At 40.3% G+C, this 21,128-nt stretch overlaps 2 protein-coding genes, 1 long non-coding RNA gene and 1 other non-coding gene across 5 annotated transcripts in view; 2 read left to right on the forward strand and 2 right to left on the reverse strand.

Annotated features, from left to right (window-relative positions):
• Positions 1-1,156: 1,156 nt before the first annotated feature.
• On the reverse strand, positions 1,157-4,420 carry LOC135447180 (uncharacterized). Its single transcript, XR_010440013.1, has 3 exons — positions 4,267-4,420; positions 3,410-3,455; positions 1,157-1,283 (listed from the first exon to the last, which is right to left on the reverse strand). It is a non-coding gene; the product is annotated as an uncharacterized LOC135447180 (long non-coding RNA).
• A 166-nt stretch (positions 4,421-4,586) lies between these two features.
• Positions 4,587-17,219, forward strand: METTL21C (methyltransferase 21C, AARS1 lysine; the record flags this gene model as incomplete). Its single annotated transcript, XM_064735483.1, is given in 6 exon segments — positions 4,587-4,646; positions 4,648-4,703; positions 13,008-13,159; positions 14,437-14,579; positions 16,153-16,270; positions 16,825-17,219. Coding segments are annotated over 6 exon segments (924 nt in total), but the record flags the coding sequence as incomplete, so codon positions are not given.
• Positions 10,814-10,890, forward strand: TRNAQ-CUG (transfer RNA glutamine (anticodon CUG)). Its single transcript has one exon. It is a non-coding gene; the product is annotated as a tRNA-Gln (tRNA).
• Positions 15,184-21,128, reverse strand: part of TPP2 (tripeptidyl peptidase 2) — a 52,507-nt gene continuing 46,562 nt past the window's right edge. For both annotated transcript variants that reach the window (XM_064712047.1, XM_064712038.1), the window contains 2 exons: positions 19,090-19,209; positions 15,184-18,478 (listed from right to left, as the gene is read on the reverse strand). In XM_064712047.1, coding sequence (XP_064568117.1) covers positions 18,389-18,478; positions 19,090-19,209 — 210 coding nt within the window. In that variant the 3' untranslated portion in view covers positions 15,184-18,388. The remainder of the gene's footprint in view (positions 18,479-19,089; positions 19,210-21,128) is intronic.

The raw sequence follows: 21,128 nt of genomic DNA on the forward strand, positions 1-21,128 counted from the left end.
CACCAGACTTAACTTTGAGTATTAGTGACCTTAAGCTGAGAATTTATTCCACAGCCATAATGAATTGGAATAAAAAATGCCAAACACTGAAGATCATGCTTTGAGTTGAAAAGGATCTTTAAAGGTCATCCAGTGCAATCTCTCCTGTGATGAGCAGGGACATCTTGAACTAGATCACGTTGCTAAGAGCTCAAGGTCCAACCTGACCTTGAATGTTTCCATGGATGGGGATTGGTCTGTCCCCCAGCATGTGTTGGCCTCCAGGATTGCCCCAAGCCAGCTGCAACATCTTTCACTTGGTCTTGTTAAATCTCAGGATATTCCCATGGGCTTACTTCTCGAGCTTGTCCATGTCCCTCTGATTGGCATCGTATCCTTCAGTTGTGTCAACTGCACCACTCAGCTTGGTGACATCTGCAAATTTGCTAGGGTGCACTCAATTCCTTTGTCTATGTCATTAAGAAGATATTAAATAACACTGGTCCCAACATGGACCTCTGAGGGATTCCACCTGTCACCAACGTCCATCGAGCCACTGACCATTACCCTGTGGATGTGACCATCCAAAGAATTCCTTAGCCACAGAACAGTTCACCCATCAAATCCATCTCTCTCCAATTCAAAAAAGTTGGGGATCCTGTCAGAGACTTTACCATAGTCCAGATAAATAACATCTGTAGCCCTTCCTTTGTCCATTGATGTAGTCACTCCATCATAGAAGGCCACTGGCTTGATCAGGCAGGATTTGCCCTTGGCAGAGCTGTGCTGGCTGTTCTTAAAAAACAATTCTCCACACTCAATCCAGCTCTTGGTGTAGAGGGCAGCTCCACCACCTCTCCTTTCTCCCCTGTCCCTTCTTAACAGCCATTGACAGTCGCATTCCAGTCATGGGATTCACCTCATCATGTCAGTAGTGGCAGCTAGGTCATAGATTTCCAGCAGCACAGGGGCTTCCAGCTCCTCCTGTCTGTTTCCAATGCTGTCTGCTTTTGTGTAAAGGCACCTCAGCTGAGCTGTTAGCAGTGTCATCTTCCTAGGGAAACATTCCTTAATTCCTGCGAGATATTTCACTGGTGTTTCCCTGTCAGAGATCTCAGCCAAGAACAAATTCACCTTGCAGTTGTTTATACTTCAGTGGACTATGCCAAGACCATGCTGTAGACATTTAGCTGGCTGCTGACAGATGTCCCCAGCAATAAGAATGAGGAGAATCTGCCGTAGAAGTGTGACTCTGCCATTTTTCATCAGTCATTCACCAGGTCACCCAGGCCCTCCAGCAAATCCTGCAGGAGCCATGAAAGTTTTAATCAAGACCATGAAAGTTTTAATCAAAGATTTGAGGCACACACTGAAAAGATGAGATAATATCTGAATTCCTGTAGTGGAAAAAAACAATGTTCCTTTTCCGGTTTTTGTTTGGTTGGATTTTTTCCATTTCCTTAGAAAAATGTAACAATCCCTTTGTGGTTTTGGTTAGTGATGTGGTTTTGCAGGTATATAGCTATGGTATATTGCTGTCTCTGGATCCATGAAGATCTCTTTCCTAGGTGCTACCCTGTTAGAGACTGTGTATTAGGTGGTACTTGTCAGCACTGAATTTCATTTATCACATTATCACCTCTCATAACATGCCAGAGATCCTTCTGGAACTCTGCAGCTTACTTTTCTTTTCACTGTCTTGAATAATTCTGCATTGTCATCACATTATTTTCACTACATTTTAATAATACACTCAGCAGCACTGGTTCTTCTGGATCATTGAAAACCTGACCATTTATGGTCTCCTTACTGTTAAATTATTAAAACAAAATATAAAACCCCTTATCCCAACAAAACTCAATTTCTGTAGGGATCTTTAGTGAGTGACCTATGAAAAGCTTGCGGAAAACCACATACATTGTAAACTGGAGGACAATTCATGACATGCTTGTAGACTCTGCCAAAGAACACACAAAACCTTCTTTACAGCACCTCGTATTTATCACCAGCACCGCTGTTCCTCTCAGCTTAACCAGCACTGTCAGACTTGCCCCACTGTTCCCTAAATGCCTCCAAGACTCCCTTAGAAATACAACTCACATTTGTACAATTTCCTCTGCTTGGCTATCAAGCCTACTTTTAGATACAGGCACCACACTTTGGTCTGGAGCTGGTAATACCACGGTGGAGTTCTGAGTAATTGCCATCTTGTCCTGTTCATCTGTGGTTACTGATTTAATTGTCAAGAATATAATTTAACTTTTCTAGTTTAACTCTGCTGTCCTTTGGCACAAATCTGGCAGGCTTTTTGCTCCTGATGAGTTTAATGACTGTAACATTTTCATTCCTGTTTATCACAAACTTTTAAAGTTTGGATAGTTCTACATAACTTTTATGCTGTAATTGGTACTATTAACAGCAGAGGAACATTTTAATTTGTTTCAAAATTGAAACACTGTACTCTATAATCCAGTAATAGGATATAGTTTTACTCTGCCTGTACAAGGAAGAGAATGCTACTGCTGAGTTCAGTGACACAGTCAGGAAAAATACTCCTCCCAGCTTTCCTGATAGTTTAAGAGCACTAAATGGGAAAAAGACCCATACTACTAATTAAGTTTCACATTACCAGACCTAACATGCCCCTAAACCTATGCAAGCTACACAGTTCACATTAAAATACATACATTCTAAAAATATTTGAAGTTTGCTTTAGCTCATCACTTTTGTCAGCCTGCCTCATTTTTCTTCCACCAATGGTCTAGATGGCAAAATTCCTACAAGTGTTTAGAGAAACAGAAAAGCCAACCAAATAATTCAGAGCTTTGTGGAACTGGATGTTGAATTGATAACTGAAAAATGCCCTTTTACATGTAGAACTGAGGTGCTGTATTGCCCTCAGCCTGCCCAATCACAAAAGTCTGGAGAAGTTTTAATTCCATGGGGCTACCCCTCCAGACAACAGTCATTTTCAATATTAAACAAGAAATACTTGGAGATTGAGTGTGGAATAAGAAGTATTTATAGAAAGTATATAGTAAATATATGTCAACAAAAGCTACATTTCAGAGTATCAGTTTTTATTCCTCCATGAGTTGTAAACAAGAAATTAAGCCATGCTTGCATGATTCATAAATAAATGGTAACACTGTCCCTAGTTTCCACCCTTGCTACAAGAGATACATTACAGAGTAAGCCAATTTCTCTACTTTCATTTAACAAATAAACTGTTTATATCCACCATCAGTCCCATTCCAAAGCTTAGGACAGAGCTCTGACAGCAGCACCAGTCTGAGCTGCATTCACCCTGGTGACAAATACAATAAATATGACAGCAGGAATATACCTGCTAAAAGGACCACATCTTAAAAAAAGCCATGGCAGTCATTCCAACAGCAGCCTATCTTAATTTCCAGTAACAGCTACTCACCTGCCTCAGGACCTCTCATTTCCACTGCTTGTAAAGTCAGGCAGGTCTGTGGAATACAAAGTTTACAATAACAGCTTAATACAGTTAATATCATAATACTAGTTTCCAAGTATAAATTAAAAAGTATCTTTTAACTATCACATTTCAGAGGAAAGAAGCTGGTGAGCATTTTAATGTGGAGAAAAGTGCTTCCTGTCTTTGGTGTGACTCCTAGAGACCCGCAGCAGCACACACATGGAACAGCTGCCGTGACTCAAAAGGGTCATTTTTTAACTTTGCCACTTTTCAGGAGAGCATTATCTAAATTCAAAAGCTTTTCACCCCAAAATGAAAATGCCTATAAATTGAGTTAAAAATCCACATTTCCTCTGCCTCCCCCATTTCTTGCGCTAGCCTTCATCCATTCATTAATTAGCCAGGGGTTATTTTCTAGCTTTATGACTTTCAAAGTAGCTTTAAAATTTTTCTGTCCTCTAATGGGATTGAATATCTTTTGGCAGAGTCTTTGCAAAGAAGGAGAAGGGAGGGCAGAAAGGCAGCAAAGGAATAAATGTATATAAACCTCCCCAATTTTTGATATGTGTAAGGAATACACATCTGGTTCATCTTCAACATCTATGACATCCATCTGTTTTAAAATAATCAGCTGGGAGATCTTCTGATAAAAGTGGGATTTTCATTTTAACTTTTCATCCTCTTTCAGTCCATACAGTATTTCCTATGGTTATGACCTGCAGTGATGATCAGAAAGTTTTTTTCTTAGGACTGAGACTTCCCCACACTGTCTGTGACTCAGGGCAGGGAGGGCACCCAGAGCTTCCCCAGCCAGACGCTCAGCAGGGCAAGGAAGACCTGACCTTTTCCTGGTAGTGGGAGCTTCGTGAACTTTTCCCTGTGCTTGGGCTGCTGCCAAGTTGCCACACTCATTATTTATGCACTAGTTTGCCCACAGTAAGTTGCTGGCTTGGCTCAGCTCTGCTGACGTAAGGCGAACACAGGGAACGGCGTCGTCTGCAAAAACAGAACAAGAGTCTGGAGGAGCCGAGAAAGGTTTGTACGCTTGGGGCTTCCAAGTCTAAGAGGGTTTTTGATTTTGTACTGCACATGTGGAAGTCTTAAGTGTAACGTGGTAAGCGTAAGTTCTTCGAGCGCTGCCTGGTAACGTTACTCTAAATAACCTGCAATCCGACTGGCTGGAAGGGAAAGTTATTCTTTTCAGGTGCACGCCTGTATAAAATACCTCTGGAGCGTGCATCCACCCACAGGAAACTTCCCATGCCCTCTATCACATCAGGTACCCACACAGCTGCCCAGCTAACCTCGCCTGACGTGCTTTTGTGCTCCCTGCTAACTAACAACACAAATACCTTTGTCTGAATTTTTGTATTTCAGGTCAGCTCTGTGCGCCAACACAATTCCAGCTCTCTGTTTCGTGCGGAGTGACGGTCACGGCGGTATTTGGGTGCGTTTACCTTGTAAATTCAAATATCACATAAATTTACTATAGTGATGTTCCTAACGTTGACATTTCCTTTGTTTCCTAACATTTGTGCAGTTGGTGTTTATTTTTTTAAATTTAGGTCATGGTAACATGAGAAAATTGCATGAGCTCTAAAGCAGATGTTAGTGTATGGTACGAGTATGATTAAACCCGATCTTGCAAAGAACAGACTGCACTTGCAAAGAACAGACTGCACATGTGAGCAAATGAAATTGGCCTTTGCCCAAATATTTAAACTAACACAGACTACACTGAGCAACTCTGTGCTGAGATGAAACACATTTCAGCAGAGTTGTGTTTACAGCTGAAGACCCAGTGACACAGCACTGCTTAGTAACCTACTATTTTTTGGCCCCGTAACGGGATATTAAAAGCTCTTTCCAAGAAATTGATTTCAGCAGTTTAAGAGGCACAAAGTTTATTCTTATAGGGGTCTGTTACCTTAAGGTTTATCATCATCTTACAATTTCCCTCTAAGTGTTACCTTGTTAATTTTATGTAATATTGTAATAGATATAGCTGTGTGAATTCTTCTTTCTTCCTTAGATTATGAACAAATCAAATGTGATTTTCTAAGTTGTGTTCACAACAGCTTAAGACTATTAATGAAGTCAATACTGGTTTAAAAACTCTGAAAGAATTAGATAATCATTTCCCAACAAGAATAATTTGGAAAAAACCTGGCTGCTAACATTTAGAAAGAGCCAACGTTTTCTAAGGGAACAGATTTTGCTTGCAACATTATCAAACCAAAATTATTTTAGAGAGATATATTTTTTAGTAAAATATGGATCAGAAAAATGTCAAAATAGTGACAAATGTTGTTTTTTGTAATTCTATGAGCACAGCAGCTCAACATGAACATATATTGCATAGAGAATGCAATAATGCAAACACTGCTTATTTGCAAACAGCCTCTCAATATTCACTTGTGCCTGTAGCCTTCAGGAGCAGTTTGTCATTTAAAATGGCAAATAAAACTGTGCATTATTAAGGCCTCGACACTAATATACTTGAATTCTTGAATTTATAAGACTAAAACTGTCCTGTAGTTTGCAGCTAAAAAAAGATTTACTTTTAACTCCTATGAAATACGTAATTGAATAATTATGGCAGTAGAATGAACATGCATATATATGTACATATATACACAGTTATAAACTCCTTTCTGTTTAGCAAAAGCTACACCTCTACAAGACATTAGTATAGCATCCAGAAGCTCCAGCCAAAAACCAGAGCCCAGTGTGTCAGGTGACATACAAACATAGAGTGCATAGTGTTTATCCCCCAAATCACCACCTAGGAGCTCAGGCAACTTAAGGACTTAATAACCACAACCAGCGGCAGGGTAACCACTGGTGTGGATTTTAGGCCTCCTGGTCATTTTAATGAATTTAGTAAAACCAGCAAGGTTTCTTTATAAATATTTAAGCAGACTCACATTTTAGGGGAACTCAAAGAACAAAGTGAAGGAAAGCATAACAATTTTTATTTTGAAAATGTAACATGTCTAATCAAGTTAGAGCTCAGTTTGAATAAGTGATAAATAAGGTATACATATATATCAGGATCAGAGACAGCATTTTATTTGCTGCAGGTCCTTAATAGCTGATCAACAAATTTGTATTTATCAAGCATGCTTCCAAGCTATTTTCTGGAATTCACTGCCACCCACAGCCAACAGAAATTTTGGCCTGTTGTAGTAAGAACTTGCTTAAGCAAGGAAAAAAAATACAGGAGGATCACTTTCTACCCAAACTGACAAATTAACAGTTTATTATTAAACAAGCCTTCTGGTTTTATACATAGTAGAGTACTGGACAAGGTAAAGTTTTCTCCTGCTTTTTAATTTCAGGATTGTTTTTTTCACTTAAATAGCACAAATCATTTTTGTAAGGCTACAAGAGCCTTACAAAAAACCCCACCAAAACAAACGCTTAGCCCAAAACCCCCAAACATGAGAATGTATTGCTCTGCAGGTTTCAACATATGATGTTCAGAAAACTGTCTTCAACCAAATGTCTTCTGGCTGTAGCCATCACCAGTTCTGACAGATTCTTCTCTTTTCATTATGTACCCTCCCAATTGCAGAAGTCTGAAAATATTTTTCACAGAGATTTCCTAAAGCATTAGAACATGAGCAGATTATATTCTAGTTTAAGGCATGAAAAGGAGACATTGCTCAAATCCAGAAGCCTACTTTTGATTAAATGAAAAAAAACCATTGCTGTTGGAAGGAGGCACACTGTGACATGTGGAAAGTGAACATGGATGCACTCCCTCATGTCAGGGAATACAGTGACTGCACCATTAACTTCAGTCTCTAACCTACCTTTATCTTACCTCGAATCACACACCACAGGGGTGTCCAGGTTTAGAGCAAATTTGGGGAAGAATCCCCCCAAAGGAGCTCCGGTGGGAAAAGCAGATCCAATCGGCCCCTCCCCCCAACTGGTCCGGGAGGAAAGAAAAATACCTCCTTGGAGAAAGGTGGAAAAAAAAAACCCCTGTTTATTAAACAATAAGACCAAAACAGTATCAAAACAATGAGACCCCTTGCCACTCTAAAAGAGATGACAAACTGAGAAAAACCCCGGGTTCAAGCAGCAGCTCACTCAGTCTCTGATCAGTCTCTCAGTGCTGGAATTGTCGCAGGCCAGGCCCAGCGCGGTGGGCCACAACTGCAGCTGCCGGTGCTCTCCTGGGTGTTCAGTCCAGAGCAGTTCCAAGAGGTCCAAAGAAAAAAGGGAAAAAACAGTCCAGGGAACTTCTTTGCCTCAGCTAGCTAACACTAACTAAAAAGCAAAAGAAGAGCTCTCTGTCCCGCTGTCTGTCCGCAGACAACACAGTCAGGAACAGGAATGTGGAGGAGTGCAGTGTCTGAAAAACAAAACTGCGCGCTTCTTCTCTCTCCCCTTCACTCTCTGTAACACTCTTAAAGGTACAAAACTTATTATTATTCAACATAAACAGAATGAGACGATTGGGGATAAAAGCATCATATAGTCAACCCAGGACATTCCACCCCTTATCCCCATATCGTCTGCTTACTACTAAAACTAATATAAATTCTAACTCTACAAGTACATACATGATACATCCATTATACAACTATACACAGACAATGGTAATAACATTCAGGAAACAGTGATATTTATACAGGTTTTATCCAACAATCAGGTCTCCCTGAGGTACACATCGTGTTCTTCCATCTTTTTGCATTATCCACCACGTGCAACCTGGTCCCTGAGCAAAGACAACCCCACGAATGGGTTTGTCTGTACTCGAGGCAGAATTGATCCACACAGTCTTCCCTAACAAACCTCTGACATGTACCACTGGGACTTTGTCTCCATCTACTCTCTGCAAAGGCTCAGATTGGGCAGGGCCGACTCGGTTAGTAGAGCCTCGGGTGTTAACTAACCAGGTGGCCTTTGCCAGATGCTGATCCCAGTTCTTGAAAGATCCCCCACCTAATGCTTTCAATGTGGTTTTTAACAGTCCATTGTACCTCTCTACTTTGCCTGCAGCTGGTGCATGGTAGGGGATATGGTACACCCACTCAATGCCATGTTCCCTAGCCCAGGTGTTGACAAGGCTGTTCTTGAAATGAGTCCCATTGTCTGACTCAATCCTCTCAGGGGTGCCATGTCTCCACAGAACTTGCTTTTCCAGGCCCAGGATGGTGTTCCGGGCTGTAGCATGAGGCACAGGGTAGGTTTCCAGCCATCCAGTGGTGGCCTCCACCATGGTCAGCACGTAGCGCTTGCCCTGGCGTGTCTGGGGCAGTGTGATGTAGTCAATCTGCCAGGCCTCCCCATACTTGTACTTGGACCACCGCCCACCGTACCAGAGGGCTTCACTCGCTTGGCCTGCTTGATGGCGGCACACGTCTCACAGTCATGGATAACCTGAGAGATACTGTCCATGGTTAGATCCACCCCTCGGTCTCGTGCCCACTTATAGGTGGCATCTCTGCCCTGGTGGCCTGAGGCATCATGGGCCCACCGAGCTAAGAATAACTCTCCTTTATGTTCCCAATCTAGGTCTATTTTGGACACCCCTATCTTTGCGGCTTGGTCTACCTGATCATTGTTTTGGTGCTCCTCATTAGCTCTACTCTTGGGTACATGGGCATCTACATGGCGGACCTTCACAGGCAGCTTCCCTACCCTGGTAGCAATGTCTTTCCACTCTTCAGCAGCCCAAATTGGCTTTCCTCTACGTTGCCAGTTAGCCTTTTTCCATCTCTCCAGCCATCCCCACAGAGCATTGGCTACCATCCATGAATCAGTATAAAGGTAGAGCTTTGGCCACTTCTCTCTCTCAGCAATGTCCAGGGCCAGTTGAACAGCTTTGAGTTCAGCAAATTGGCTTGATCCACCTTCTCCTTCAGTGGCCTCTGCCACCTGCCGTGTGGGGCTCCATACAGCTGCTTTCCACTTCCGGTTCATTCCCACAATGCGGCACGACCCATCAGTAAAGAGAGCGTATTGTGTATCTTCTGCTGGCAGTTGGTTGTATGGTGGAGCTTCTTCAGCTCGTGTCTCTTCTTGTTCCCCTTCATCAGAGAGACCAAAGTTTTCACCTTCGGGCCAATTTGTAATGACCTCCAAAATCCCAGGGCGATTCAGTTTACCTATATGGGCGCGCTGAGTGATGAGAGCAATCCACTTGCTCCATGTAGCACTGGTGGCATGGTGAGTGGAAGGAACCTTGCCTTTGAACATCCACCCCAGCACGGGTAGTCGGGGTGCCAGGAGGAGTTGTGCTTCAGTGCCTATTACCTCCGAAGCAGCCTGGACTCCTTCATAGGCAGCCAGGATTTCTTTCTCTGTTGGAGTATAGTTGGCTTCAGACCCTCTGTAGCTTCGACTCCAAAATCCCAGTGGTCAACCCCGAGTCTCCTCAGGCACCTTCTGCCAAAGGCTCCAGGACAAGCCATGGTTCCCGGCTGCAGAGTAGAGCACATTCTTCACCTCTGGTCCTGTCCTGACTGGGCCAAGGGCTACTGCATGAGCAATCTCCTGCTTGATCTGTGCAAAGGCTTGTTGCTGCTCTGGGCCCCAGTGGAAAGTGTTCTTCTTACGGGTGACCAGGTAGAGAGGGCTCACGATCTGACTGTATTCGGGAATATGCATCCTCCAAAAACCTATGGCGCCTAGGAAAGCTTGTGTCTCTTTCTTATTGGTGGGTGGAGACATTGCTGTGATCTTGTTGATGACATCGGTGGGAATCTGACGCCGTCCGTCTTGCCACTTCACTCCCAGAAACTGGATCTCTTGAGCAGGTCCCTTGACTTTGTTCTTCTTGATGGCGAAGCCAGCTTTTAGGAGAATCTGGATAATTTTCTCCCCTTTCTCGAACACCTCTGCTGCTGTCTTCCCCCACACAATGATGTCATCAATATATTGCAGATGTTCTGGAGCCTCACCCTTTTCCAGTGCAGCCTGGATCAGTCCATGGCAGATGGTGGGGCTGTGCTTCCACCCCTGGGGCAATCGGTTCCAGGTGTACTGCACGCCTCTCCAGGTGAAAGCAAACTGAGGCCTGCATTCTGCTGCCAGAGGAATGGAGAAAAATGCATTGGCAATGTCTATAGTGGCGTACCACCTTGCTGCCTTGGACTCCAGCTCGTACTGGAGTTCCAGCATGTCCGGCACAGCAGCGCTCAGGGGTGGGGTCACTTCATTCAATGCACGATAGTCCACAGTCAATCTCCATTCTCCTTCAGATTTTCGCACAGGCCAGATGGGGCTGTTGAAGGGTGAGTGGGTCTTGCTGACCACCCCTTGGCTCTCCAGCTCTCGGATCATCTTATGGATGGGGATCACAGCATCTCGATTCGTTCGGTACTGTCGGCGGTGCACTGTTGAGGTGGCAATTGGCACTCGTTGCCACTCTACCGGCTAGCTCAGTCGGTAGAGCATGGGACTCTGAATCTCAGGGTCGTGGGTTCGAGCCCCACGTTGGGCGCCAAAGATGTATTTGTCCAGGTTTAGAGCAAATTTGGGGAAGAATCCCCCCAAAGGAGCTCCGGTGGGAAAAGCGGATCCAATCGGCCCTTCCCCCCAACTGGTCCGGGAGGAAAGAAAAATACCTCCTTGGAGAAAGGTGGAAAAAAAACCCCCTGTTTATTAAACAATAAGACCAAAACAGTATCAAAACAATGAGACCCCTTGCCACTCTAAAAGAGATGACAAACTGAGAAAAACCCCGGGTTCAAGCAGCAGCTCACTCAGTCTCTGGTCAGTCCCTCAGTGCTGGAATTGTCGCAGGCCAGGCCCAGCCCGGTGGGCCACAGCTGCAGCTGCCGGTGCTCTCCTGGGTGTTCAGTCCAGAGCAGTTCCAAGAGGTCCAAAGAAAAAAGGGAAAAAACAGTCCAGGGAACTTCTTTGCCTCAGCTAGCTAACACTAACTAAAAAGCAAAAGAAGAGCTCTCTGTCCCGCTGTCTGTCCGCAGACAACACAGTCAGGAGCAGGAATGTGGAGGAGTGCAGTGTCTGAAAAACAAAACTGCGCGCTTCTTCTCTCTCCCCCTTCACTCTCTGTAACACTCTTAAAGGTACAAAACTTATTATTATTCAACATAAACAGAATGAGACGATTGGGGATAAAAGCATCATATAGTCAACCCAGGACATTGGGAAAGCCAGATCTTGTTACTAGCCAGATGGAGGCCCTCTGAAGAAAAAAAAAGTGCAGAAATCGATTTAAAGCTCTTTAAAACACTCTTTTCTCTTGCAGTACAAAATCACTGCCAAGACGGAACAAATGCAGTGTCAGAGGAATTAGAACAGAAATCCTGTCCTTGGGAATAAACAGAGCAGGAATAAGGAATATATCAGGTATCAGTAGAATTGCAATGGTGTCAATATCATGTGCAAATTAAATCACTCACATAAGTCAGCAGTCACACTGCTCCTTAAAAAATACCTGCAGGCATTGCTAAACATCTTGGCCACTGCTAGAGATTTACCCCTTCCAGTGAGGATATGTCAAACAGCCTCCTGCAGTATGATGCAATCAAATGATACAACACTTGGCAGTGCCTGTGGCTGGAGAGAGCAAATATGCAGTCTCAAAAATGAGCAGAGTGAACAAACATTTTTATCATGGATAAAAACACAGCTCACTCCAGCCACCATGTTATGTGGGAAAGGTGAACATGTACAGCCTCTGGTCAAAGCCAGAAGTTATGAACTGTTTGCTCTTTACATATAGATAAGTTTGTGTATATATCTATTTCTGTATCTAATCTAGATCTAACCTATACCTCTATATCTAATTTTCAAACACTCACAGATATATGCATTTCTTTATTGAAGAACACTCTAGTCAAGCAAAGAATTTCACTGACCTATGTCTCTCCAAGCAAATCTATATTAGGTTCTGTTCTTGCTTTTATTGATGCTGGCTGGTATCAATCAATTCCATCTTAGATTACGCACTGCCCTGTACCCTGGGGATGCACAGAGAGAGTTATCCAAAACCCTTAAGGATTCAATCTTCTCATGGCAATGATTTCCTGACTGCCATCTGGGTATTCTGCAGTTCATTGCATTTCAGTGTAATTGGGTTAGCTGTTCTGCAGGAAACGACAGGGAAAAGAAGGCAACTCTATGCAAGGAGACAAAATCGAGAGCACTGACTGCAGCAAATCAAACAGTTTTATCTCTGGAATCATAAGTCCCAAATTTTTTGAAAATAGTAAATTACACAGATAAAAAGTCACAGATATTAAGACAGTTATCTTCCTCCTGATAAGAGTAGCTCAATCTTCAGGCTAACTAGAGGTATCAATTCAGTGACATAATTCTAAGTTTCTGCATAAATGATAAAATAAACACAATGATAAAAATGATAAATGAGAGAGAAGAAAAATTCTGATAGCATTACTACATTCCCAGAAACAGCTCGTACCACCCAGTGGAGTAGAGATGTCCCATCTCATCATATTTCTTCAATCCATCACTGAAAAAAACTCCAAAAGGCCACTAAAGGCCACCTAAACTACTCACTGTCTTTTTCCAGATATATTTCATATGAAGAGAGTGCCTGCAAGATTTTATAACATTATTTTTTCCCTTGTTTCAGCTCTCTTGCCATGATCTCTGCACAGCAGCCACCATTTCCCAGCAAAATTCAAAGAACAATGGACTGCCAATCTGAGGAAGAAGAAACATGTGAAGAGCAGTATGACTCTGAAAACTGTACTTGCAGCTCTGAGGATGCAGAATCTGAAAGAGGTTTAGTCCAATTTAAATACTTCAATTGCTATGGCATGCTAGCATATCATACTTTGATTTTTGTCACTCTTCAAATAGCAGATATTATCATGCAACTTTTCCTTTGATATCCAATTTCACCCATTATGTCCCCTTATGCTTGCATATACTATCAGATCAAATCTACAAGACATACCCCTCTATCTCCATAATTAAGAAATATATTTTAAAAGGTCTCTTGATTTTATTTAGACGTCTAAGAATTATTTCTCAGTTAAAATCTCTTATAAAAGAGATATGGTTATAATATGCATTAATTGGGCTGGCACCGTTGAAGCCATGTTATTACAGATTTTAACAGGCTAAACTGCTCCAACAGCTACTAAGGATTCCAGTCAGGAATCAGTTAAAATCCCTGCAATCCAGAGCATATTTTCCCCTTGCAGTTAATTCTATGCATATCCTTGCAACAAAAGTTCCAGCCATTCAGAACAGTGTCCTTGTTTTCAGTGAGATCAGATGGAACAGCCTCAGCACAGATCTGAAAAGCCTCAGCCACGAGCCTCCTTGCCATGATGAGACACTTGAGGACAACTGTAGCACTGACTTGCTGAACTACATTGTGTATGCCAACATAAAAAGCATTGTGCAACCCTCCTTCTGTGGGAGGATGCTTAAAAAACAACCACTAAGAAAGAGTCAGGTTTTCTTCAATGTAGGATGTAGATCCTAATGTAAAAAGCAGCTTGCTGTTCTAGAGCTGCTGGCCTCACAAAAGAAACCTTCAGCACAAACACCAAAATACAAGTTACCTTGGTCCTGAAAGTCTTTTAGCTATCATTAGTAGAGTTTTGTATTTGAATTGGTAGGTTTTCCTGAAAGGATCATGTCTATCCCTAAATTGCTCATGTGAATACCTAGAGTGGCAGGAAATGGCCATTGCTCCTTTCACCCCCTGGCCACCCAGGCTGTCTGGTTTTGGACAGCAACTAGTCTTCACTGAAGGGGTGGTCAGGCATTGGAACAGGATGCTCAGGGATCCCCACCCACAGAAGTGCTCAAAAGATCTGTAGATGTGGCATTTGGGGAGGTTTCAGCAATGAACATAGTGCTGGTTTGGTTAATGCCTGGATTTAATGATCTTCCAGATCTTTCCCAACCTTAATGATTCTATGATTCAAGACCAATGTCCTGAGAGCTCTTCTAGTCCACGTGCTCACACACTGTTTTTGTAGAATACTTTTTACCTTTTAACAAGTTGCACATACACCCATGAAATTTCAACTTTTCTCTCACAGGCTCACCAGTAACTCTTAAAATACTGCAGAACTGGGTTCCTAGAGTTTCACACTACTTTGATAAGGAGCACTATACATACGTTGGCCACCAGATTGTCATTCAGGAGTCCATAGAACACTTTGGAGCTGTGGTATGGCCAGGGGTAAGTACACAAGACCACATGCAGAAAGCTCACGGGACACAAGAGCAATCCAGGACAGCAGCACACAAATATTAAGGAAGCTTTCTTAGATGACACTTCTGACAATGAAAGTTTCCCTATGCAGAATGAAGTCCTTCAGCAGAAAGCTCTGCCTTAGGGTAATTTGCCATTCATGCCAAAAGGACTATGGCACCAAAGCATTTGTACATCAAATGTAGGGACTGAAAAAAGAATTTAGTAAGGGAACTTAGGAAGAAACATCAAATGTAGGGATTGAAAAAAGAATTTAGTAAGGGAACTTAGGAAGAAACATTCAGCTTCCTCCATGCTTCCAACCAGTCACTGCTGGTAAGTAAGTAATCAGCAGTATTAAAAGGAGGCTGGAAATGAAAACTGTGAGAGATTGAATAAATAAAGGACGTTAACATTACTAAATATGCTTCTTTTAAAGAAAAGGTTAGAACAGTTTCATTACAGTACGGAAAATCATACTTGTAAGCAGTTCTTCAGTCTCTGCCTCTCCTATTCTTAGAAACAGAATTTTATGCAGACTAAGAAAACTGCCTTTGAGGGAAGAGAGAGTCAACTGATAAAGACAAGAAAATCAGGATTTCAAAATTGTTCAGATCCACATTTATTTAAAAAGCTCACAAGAAAATGGCAGACAATTTCAAAACAATAGAGAGCATATGGGTGGGTGAAACAGGATCTTATTCTGAAATGTCAGATCATCAATTCGCACATTAATCAAGTGTCAGAATGCAGATGGTAAAACTCTCCAAGAAAATTGAGAGCTTGCACAAATTGGACTGGTGATTCATTAGCTGTCAGCTTTCCCAGAGCAGGTAGACAGTGTTGCATTATGAAAAGCACAAGAGTTAAAACAGTAACACAATTCTAAAGAAGAGAAGCAAAAGGGGGAAGACAGTTTCTTTGGCATCAGTTTATGTTGTTAATAAACAGCCTACTTATATTCTGCTGACAAAATCTTTACAAAGGCCTAATATTTTAATACAGTGCTGTTTTTGTTTTTTTCAAAGGTTACACTGTTATGAATAAACAAGCATCAAGTTTGTAAAATAACCAATTTTCAATATTTTCTTTACTAAAAAAATTGAAACAAAAGTTTTTCAAAAATCTCTGCTGAAGCCTAAAGTTACTGTAGTGATAGTGATAGTATAGCATAACATTTATAATAAACCAGAACATTACTTACATATTGTTAAACTCTGCTGCTCTGACTGTATGGTTCACATCTTAACACTGCCTATCCTTGTGGGTCCCTTCCAACTCAGCTTATTCTATGATTCTGTCTCGAGCTGTCAGAGGACTTGTGTAGAAGTGTGTAGTAAATCAGTATCACATAAACTTAAAACTAAAAATAAACTGCTTTAGTTTTTTTTTAATAATAAAAAAATGGATACATCACAATTCTTCCCATCTTACATTTTTGTTACACACTTCAGTGTTTCTCATTACACTAAAAAAACACAACACCCTTGTATAAAAACATCTAATGAATTTTTGTGCAACTTAGCTCTTACCCTTTTATGATATGTGTTAACCATTTTAGGCACTGGCTTTATCTCAGTATCTGGAAGCAAATCAAGAACAATTCAACCTCAAAGACAAAAAAGTTTTGGAAATTGGTGCTGGAACAGGCTTGCTTTCCATTGTGGCCTGTATCTTAGGTTGGTAAATTTGTATTTCCTTTTCAATTGCTAGTGAACGATGATCTAGTTCTGCCATTGTCACTTTAAGGCAATGAAACAACAGTTGAAGGAAACTTTGTCACTGTTTTTTTTTGTTGTTGTTGCTTTTTTAAATGAAAATCATTGTAAAATACTGTTTTGTTAACTAAATTACCCTAGTTATGGGGGAGGCTGGACCAGTTATGTAGATAAAGCTTCATGTATGTTCAACTACATACCTATGAATTTTGCCCTGTCTCAAGTGAAAGGGTGAGAGGTAACAGCCCTAAGTTGTGCCAGGGAGTTCAAATTTTATATTAGAAGCTTTTTTTTATTTTACAGAAAGGGTGGTTAGATACCCTTAGAATAAGTTGGCCAGGGAGGTGGTGGAGCCCCTGTCTCTGGAAGTATCCAAGAGGCATCTGGATGTGGGACTTGGGGATATGGTTTAGGGGCGATTATGGTAGTGCTGGGTTCATGGTTGGACAGATGATCTTGAAGGTCTCTTCCAACCTTAGTGATTCTGTGAATTAACAAACTCATGTTTTCTTTAGGGGCTCATGTTACAGCTACTGATTTGCCAGAAGTTCTTGAAAATCTCTCATATAATATTTCAAGAAATACACAGAACTTGAATATGCACAAACCTGAAGTGAGAAAACTGGTGTGGGGAGAAGGCCTCAATGAAGACTTTCCTGTATCAACTTACCATTATGATTTCATACTGGCAACTGATGTTGTGTACCATCATGGAGCTCTGGACCCCCTGCTAGCAACAATGGTGTACTTTTGTAAGCCAGGAACAGTATTACTATGGGCAAATAAATTCAGATTCAGTACAGACTACGAATTTTTGGAAAAAGTTTGCAATATATTTAACACAACCATTCTAGCAGAATTTCCAGAATCAAATGTCAAGCTACTTAAAGCAACAGTAAGAAAGAATTAAAGAGAAAACTACTACTGATCTTGATTTAGTGGCAGCACCTCAAAAATTGGAATGCTTTCCAAGATTATGTTGCACCATCTGTGCATTTATGGTTGTAAAGTTGCAGTTCCATCTACGTTTTGCATTGCAAGTAGAAAAAAACCCAGCAAGGCAAAAGATATAGCCGTTTGTCTCTGGTTGATAAATATGACCTGTTCAAACTGACCAATTCCCCTCCACTGAAGGAACAGTGTTAGTAAGAAGGTTTTAACAAAATGCATTGATCTTCTGGGCTGCACTGAACCTCTGCTGTTTGTAAGCTGCTTTCTTTCAGCAAGTTTTATTTAGGTACTCATCCAGAAACCAATACAAATTTTAGCTTCAGTATTTTTATTCATTATAAAAATCTCTTTAAGTATCAGAGTGAACATGGTGGTATTTTGATCTTCAACTTTGCACATTTATTCTGCTGTGTTTTGTATTTTTAACATTAATAAACATCTATGTATAGCTTTACAATATCTGATCAACATGTAACTGTCTGGCACTTTTATACATGTATCAGCCTGTCCTGATATTCAGCTTCACCAGGATTTCTGAGTTTGCCTGAAATCACTCCAAAATGAAGAGTTTTGAAAATTTACAAGAGTACCTATGCATCTGCAATTCTGAGAAACATTGTAACCATTTGAGAGGTTGAATTTTTCTCAAAAACATTAAATGTAAACTCTTGCAAACAATACAGGTGTCCATTATTTTCATCTAATAAGTAAGATTTTAGCTACTCTTGAAGTAGCTTTAAGGCCTTCATACAATTGAAATTAAGATCAAACATGTTAAAATTCAGTGTACCATAAAAAATACAGAACTTTTACAGGTTTGCAGTTCAAAGTAACAATTCAGAACGTAACATGCATGCAGTAATTCCTTCCAAACTAATTCCAAATCCTTGATGTTGGCAGTTCTGGCACATCCATTGCCAGCAATGGGATGCACAATAAGGAAACTCCTTGATGACAGGAGTTAGGTTAACAGGTATTAAGCCATACCCAGGTGCCCTTACTGATAAATACACACAATTTAATAATCAGCATTCAGTAATGAAAACATGCGTTCGAATAAAAAGTCAAACTTCTCTTTTCCTATCCTGTCCCATATAAAATCAATTTAATTTTACAATTGTTGATTCTCTAGAATACACAATAATCAGGTGGATACATGACAGGAAGCCAATTTGCAGTGAAAGTTGCACAATGAGTCCATCCAAGCAACTTCATTAGCTGAAGAAAAAAAGCACACATTAAAAAAAAATAGTCTTACTCTTTTTAACATCTAAATCTAAACAAACACTGCACTGATATCAACACTACTAAAAATGTCTATCATCAGAAAGACAACAGATTGGAGCTTTGATTTCCTCAGTCCTGAAAGGGGGACCCCTCCTCCCCCCTTCTATATGATCCACATTCTTTCAATATAATGCACAAGAATTTAATCTTAGAAAATCCCATTAACTCTCCACTAAGTTCTACAAACAGTAATTAAGATTAATAATAGTAAAAAAACACCCAGTGGTAAAACAACAACATAAGGGGATTTTTATGCAGATATCTTGGACTAAGTTGTCTCTACTTCTTTTATGCCCCAAAGTAAGTTCCAAAAAGTAAATCTGTTAAAAACAACAGTTACTCACAAACAAACCATTCTAGAACAAGGAAGGAAGAAAAAAAAAAATCACTGTTTCAAATGAAAGTTGAGTTACAAAACCTGGATAAAGTTAAGATATTACATTTAGTGCTTTCTAAAATGAGAAGAGTACAAAAAATTCCAGAAGACTTGTATCTTACTTCTGAAAGCTTACACAGCATGAACGTAGCCAAACACTCCCTACCTGAATGCAGTTTTTTAAGTTGTCCTTTGTTGGTTTTTCTTCTGCCAGTTTTGTGGCAAACTTGAGTCCTCTTCCATACATTTTATTTACCAACGCATGCTTATAGGCAAAAGTCAAAACCTACAATACAAATGAAAAAAACCAAAGCAAATTAGGTATTTTAATATCTTACAAGGTTTAACAAGTGAGATCAAATTCTGTTCAGGCAGCAGAAGTGATTCAAAGCAAAACATTTACACGAGATATTTGCAGTATAACAGATGATTCACAGTAGTAATCATAAACATGAACTTCCTAGAGACTATTTCTGACTTCACAAACATATTTGACATTGTAACTTATGTAACACAGATGTCACTATTTTAATTTTTGTCACATTTCTAGCTTCTTTGCATTTTCATTCTCTACAGGCAACTGTAAGGCATATTAAAAAGACAATTAAAACATCAACCAGGCAGGTATATTTTTGACTCAGAGAAGCAAAAAACCCAATTGAGAATTTTAATTCCTAGGTAGTCACAAGTTACTGCAGAAACAAGTATGAATGTACACAGTGAATGATATAAACAGACAAAGAGAGAGAAATGTAAATAATTATAAACAAGCAATGAAGACACATAAGTATGAAGACAAGCCTCAGGTTTTAGGTCAGCTCCTCACTATTGGTAACTTTTCAAGAAGAGATGATAAAAAAGCTCCTTCTTGATAATATTATTTCTAAAAAGGCAGCTTACAGTCCTTACCAATGCAGTAGTTCATGTGAGCAAATGAATGTGTCTACGTAAGACCTAATGAAAAATAATTTTACGTTCTTAACACCCGACCACTGACAGCATTCAGGGTGTTGCAACAGGGTTCAAACCATTTGACCAGCTGCAGCACTAAGAACTAGAGCAATCAAGACACTTTCATATATTCCCTTTGGAACACTCACAGTAAAGAAGGTATTTTTTATTTTTTACTGAAGAGTGACATAGCAGTAAAGTTAGTGAATATGGTAGTGTGTCTGTTGTTGGCAGTGTTTATGCAATCTTTTATTATAGCTTGCTATTCATTTCCCCTCATTCACTACAATATTTTTCCTTTGCTCTGACTCCACAGTAAAGGTTGAAGATTTCCTACTTAAAATATCCCATTAAGAAAAGCTAACAGAAACCCTTCAAGGATGTTAAGAAACATGTTTTGCATTACCGAAAAAAATTAAATATGTCTCTAGAATATAAACACTAAGGAACCAGAGATCTGAATCTTACAAGGAGTGAAGAACCTATCTAGTTTTAGCAGCCTGAGCACTTCCACTTAATAACATGCACAAGTCTTTGCAGGATCAATAAATAGTTAAAATATAAAAAAGAAATAAACTTAATTATCAAGCAAGTCAAGGTGTAATTTTAAAGCTTCAAGATACTATGCCAAAGTATTCAAGAGTTGCTCATTCTTCTTCTGTCTTCAAATACTTATTTTGCTGTGTTGAAATATTCACTTAAGCTGTTGTAGCTTACAACACACACACATATATGCAACAATGAGCATACAGCACCATTCACATATACAATTTTCCAAATATTGCTCTTGGAAAAATAATCTGCATGCTGCATTCTCAATCCAATTATTTTGGATAGTTTCCTAAAGCAAAACACATTAGCAAACATTTCTGAATAACTGCTCAGTGGATCTATTAGCAGACTTAGTTGGCTAAACTAAACTTAAAAAAAAAATCTCTTCTGTAAAAGATGATAGAACCACAAAACAAAAAAAAAATACAAACAAAAAAAAAATCATATGAAAAATGCATTGGAGCTCTCAGCAAATACAACATTTCTGAGGCTAACCAGAAATAATGTCACTGCTCTATGAAGAAAGCTCTTACCTGACCCTGTAAGTTTTGAATGGTTATTGAACATCAGTGATAAAGGCAGGAGGAAAGCCACTTGACAGCATTTCTTTCGTAACAGGGCTTCCTAGAGTTTTTGTGGCAAGAAAACAAAGCATTTTACGAAATACCCTTGCTCTGGCCAAATACAAGGTTGGGTATTTCT

Source organism: Zonotrichia leucophrys, chromosome 1 (assembly GCF_028769735.1).
Source record: "Zonotrichia leucophrys gambelii isolate GWCS_2022_RI chromosome 1, RI_Zleu_2.0, whole genome shotgun sequence".
Taxonomy (NCBI): domain Eukaryota; kingdom Metazoa; phylum Chordata; class Aves; order Passeriformes; family Passerellidae; genus Zonotrichia; species Zonotrichia leucophrys.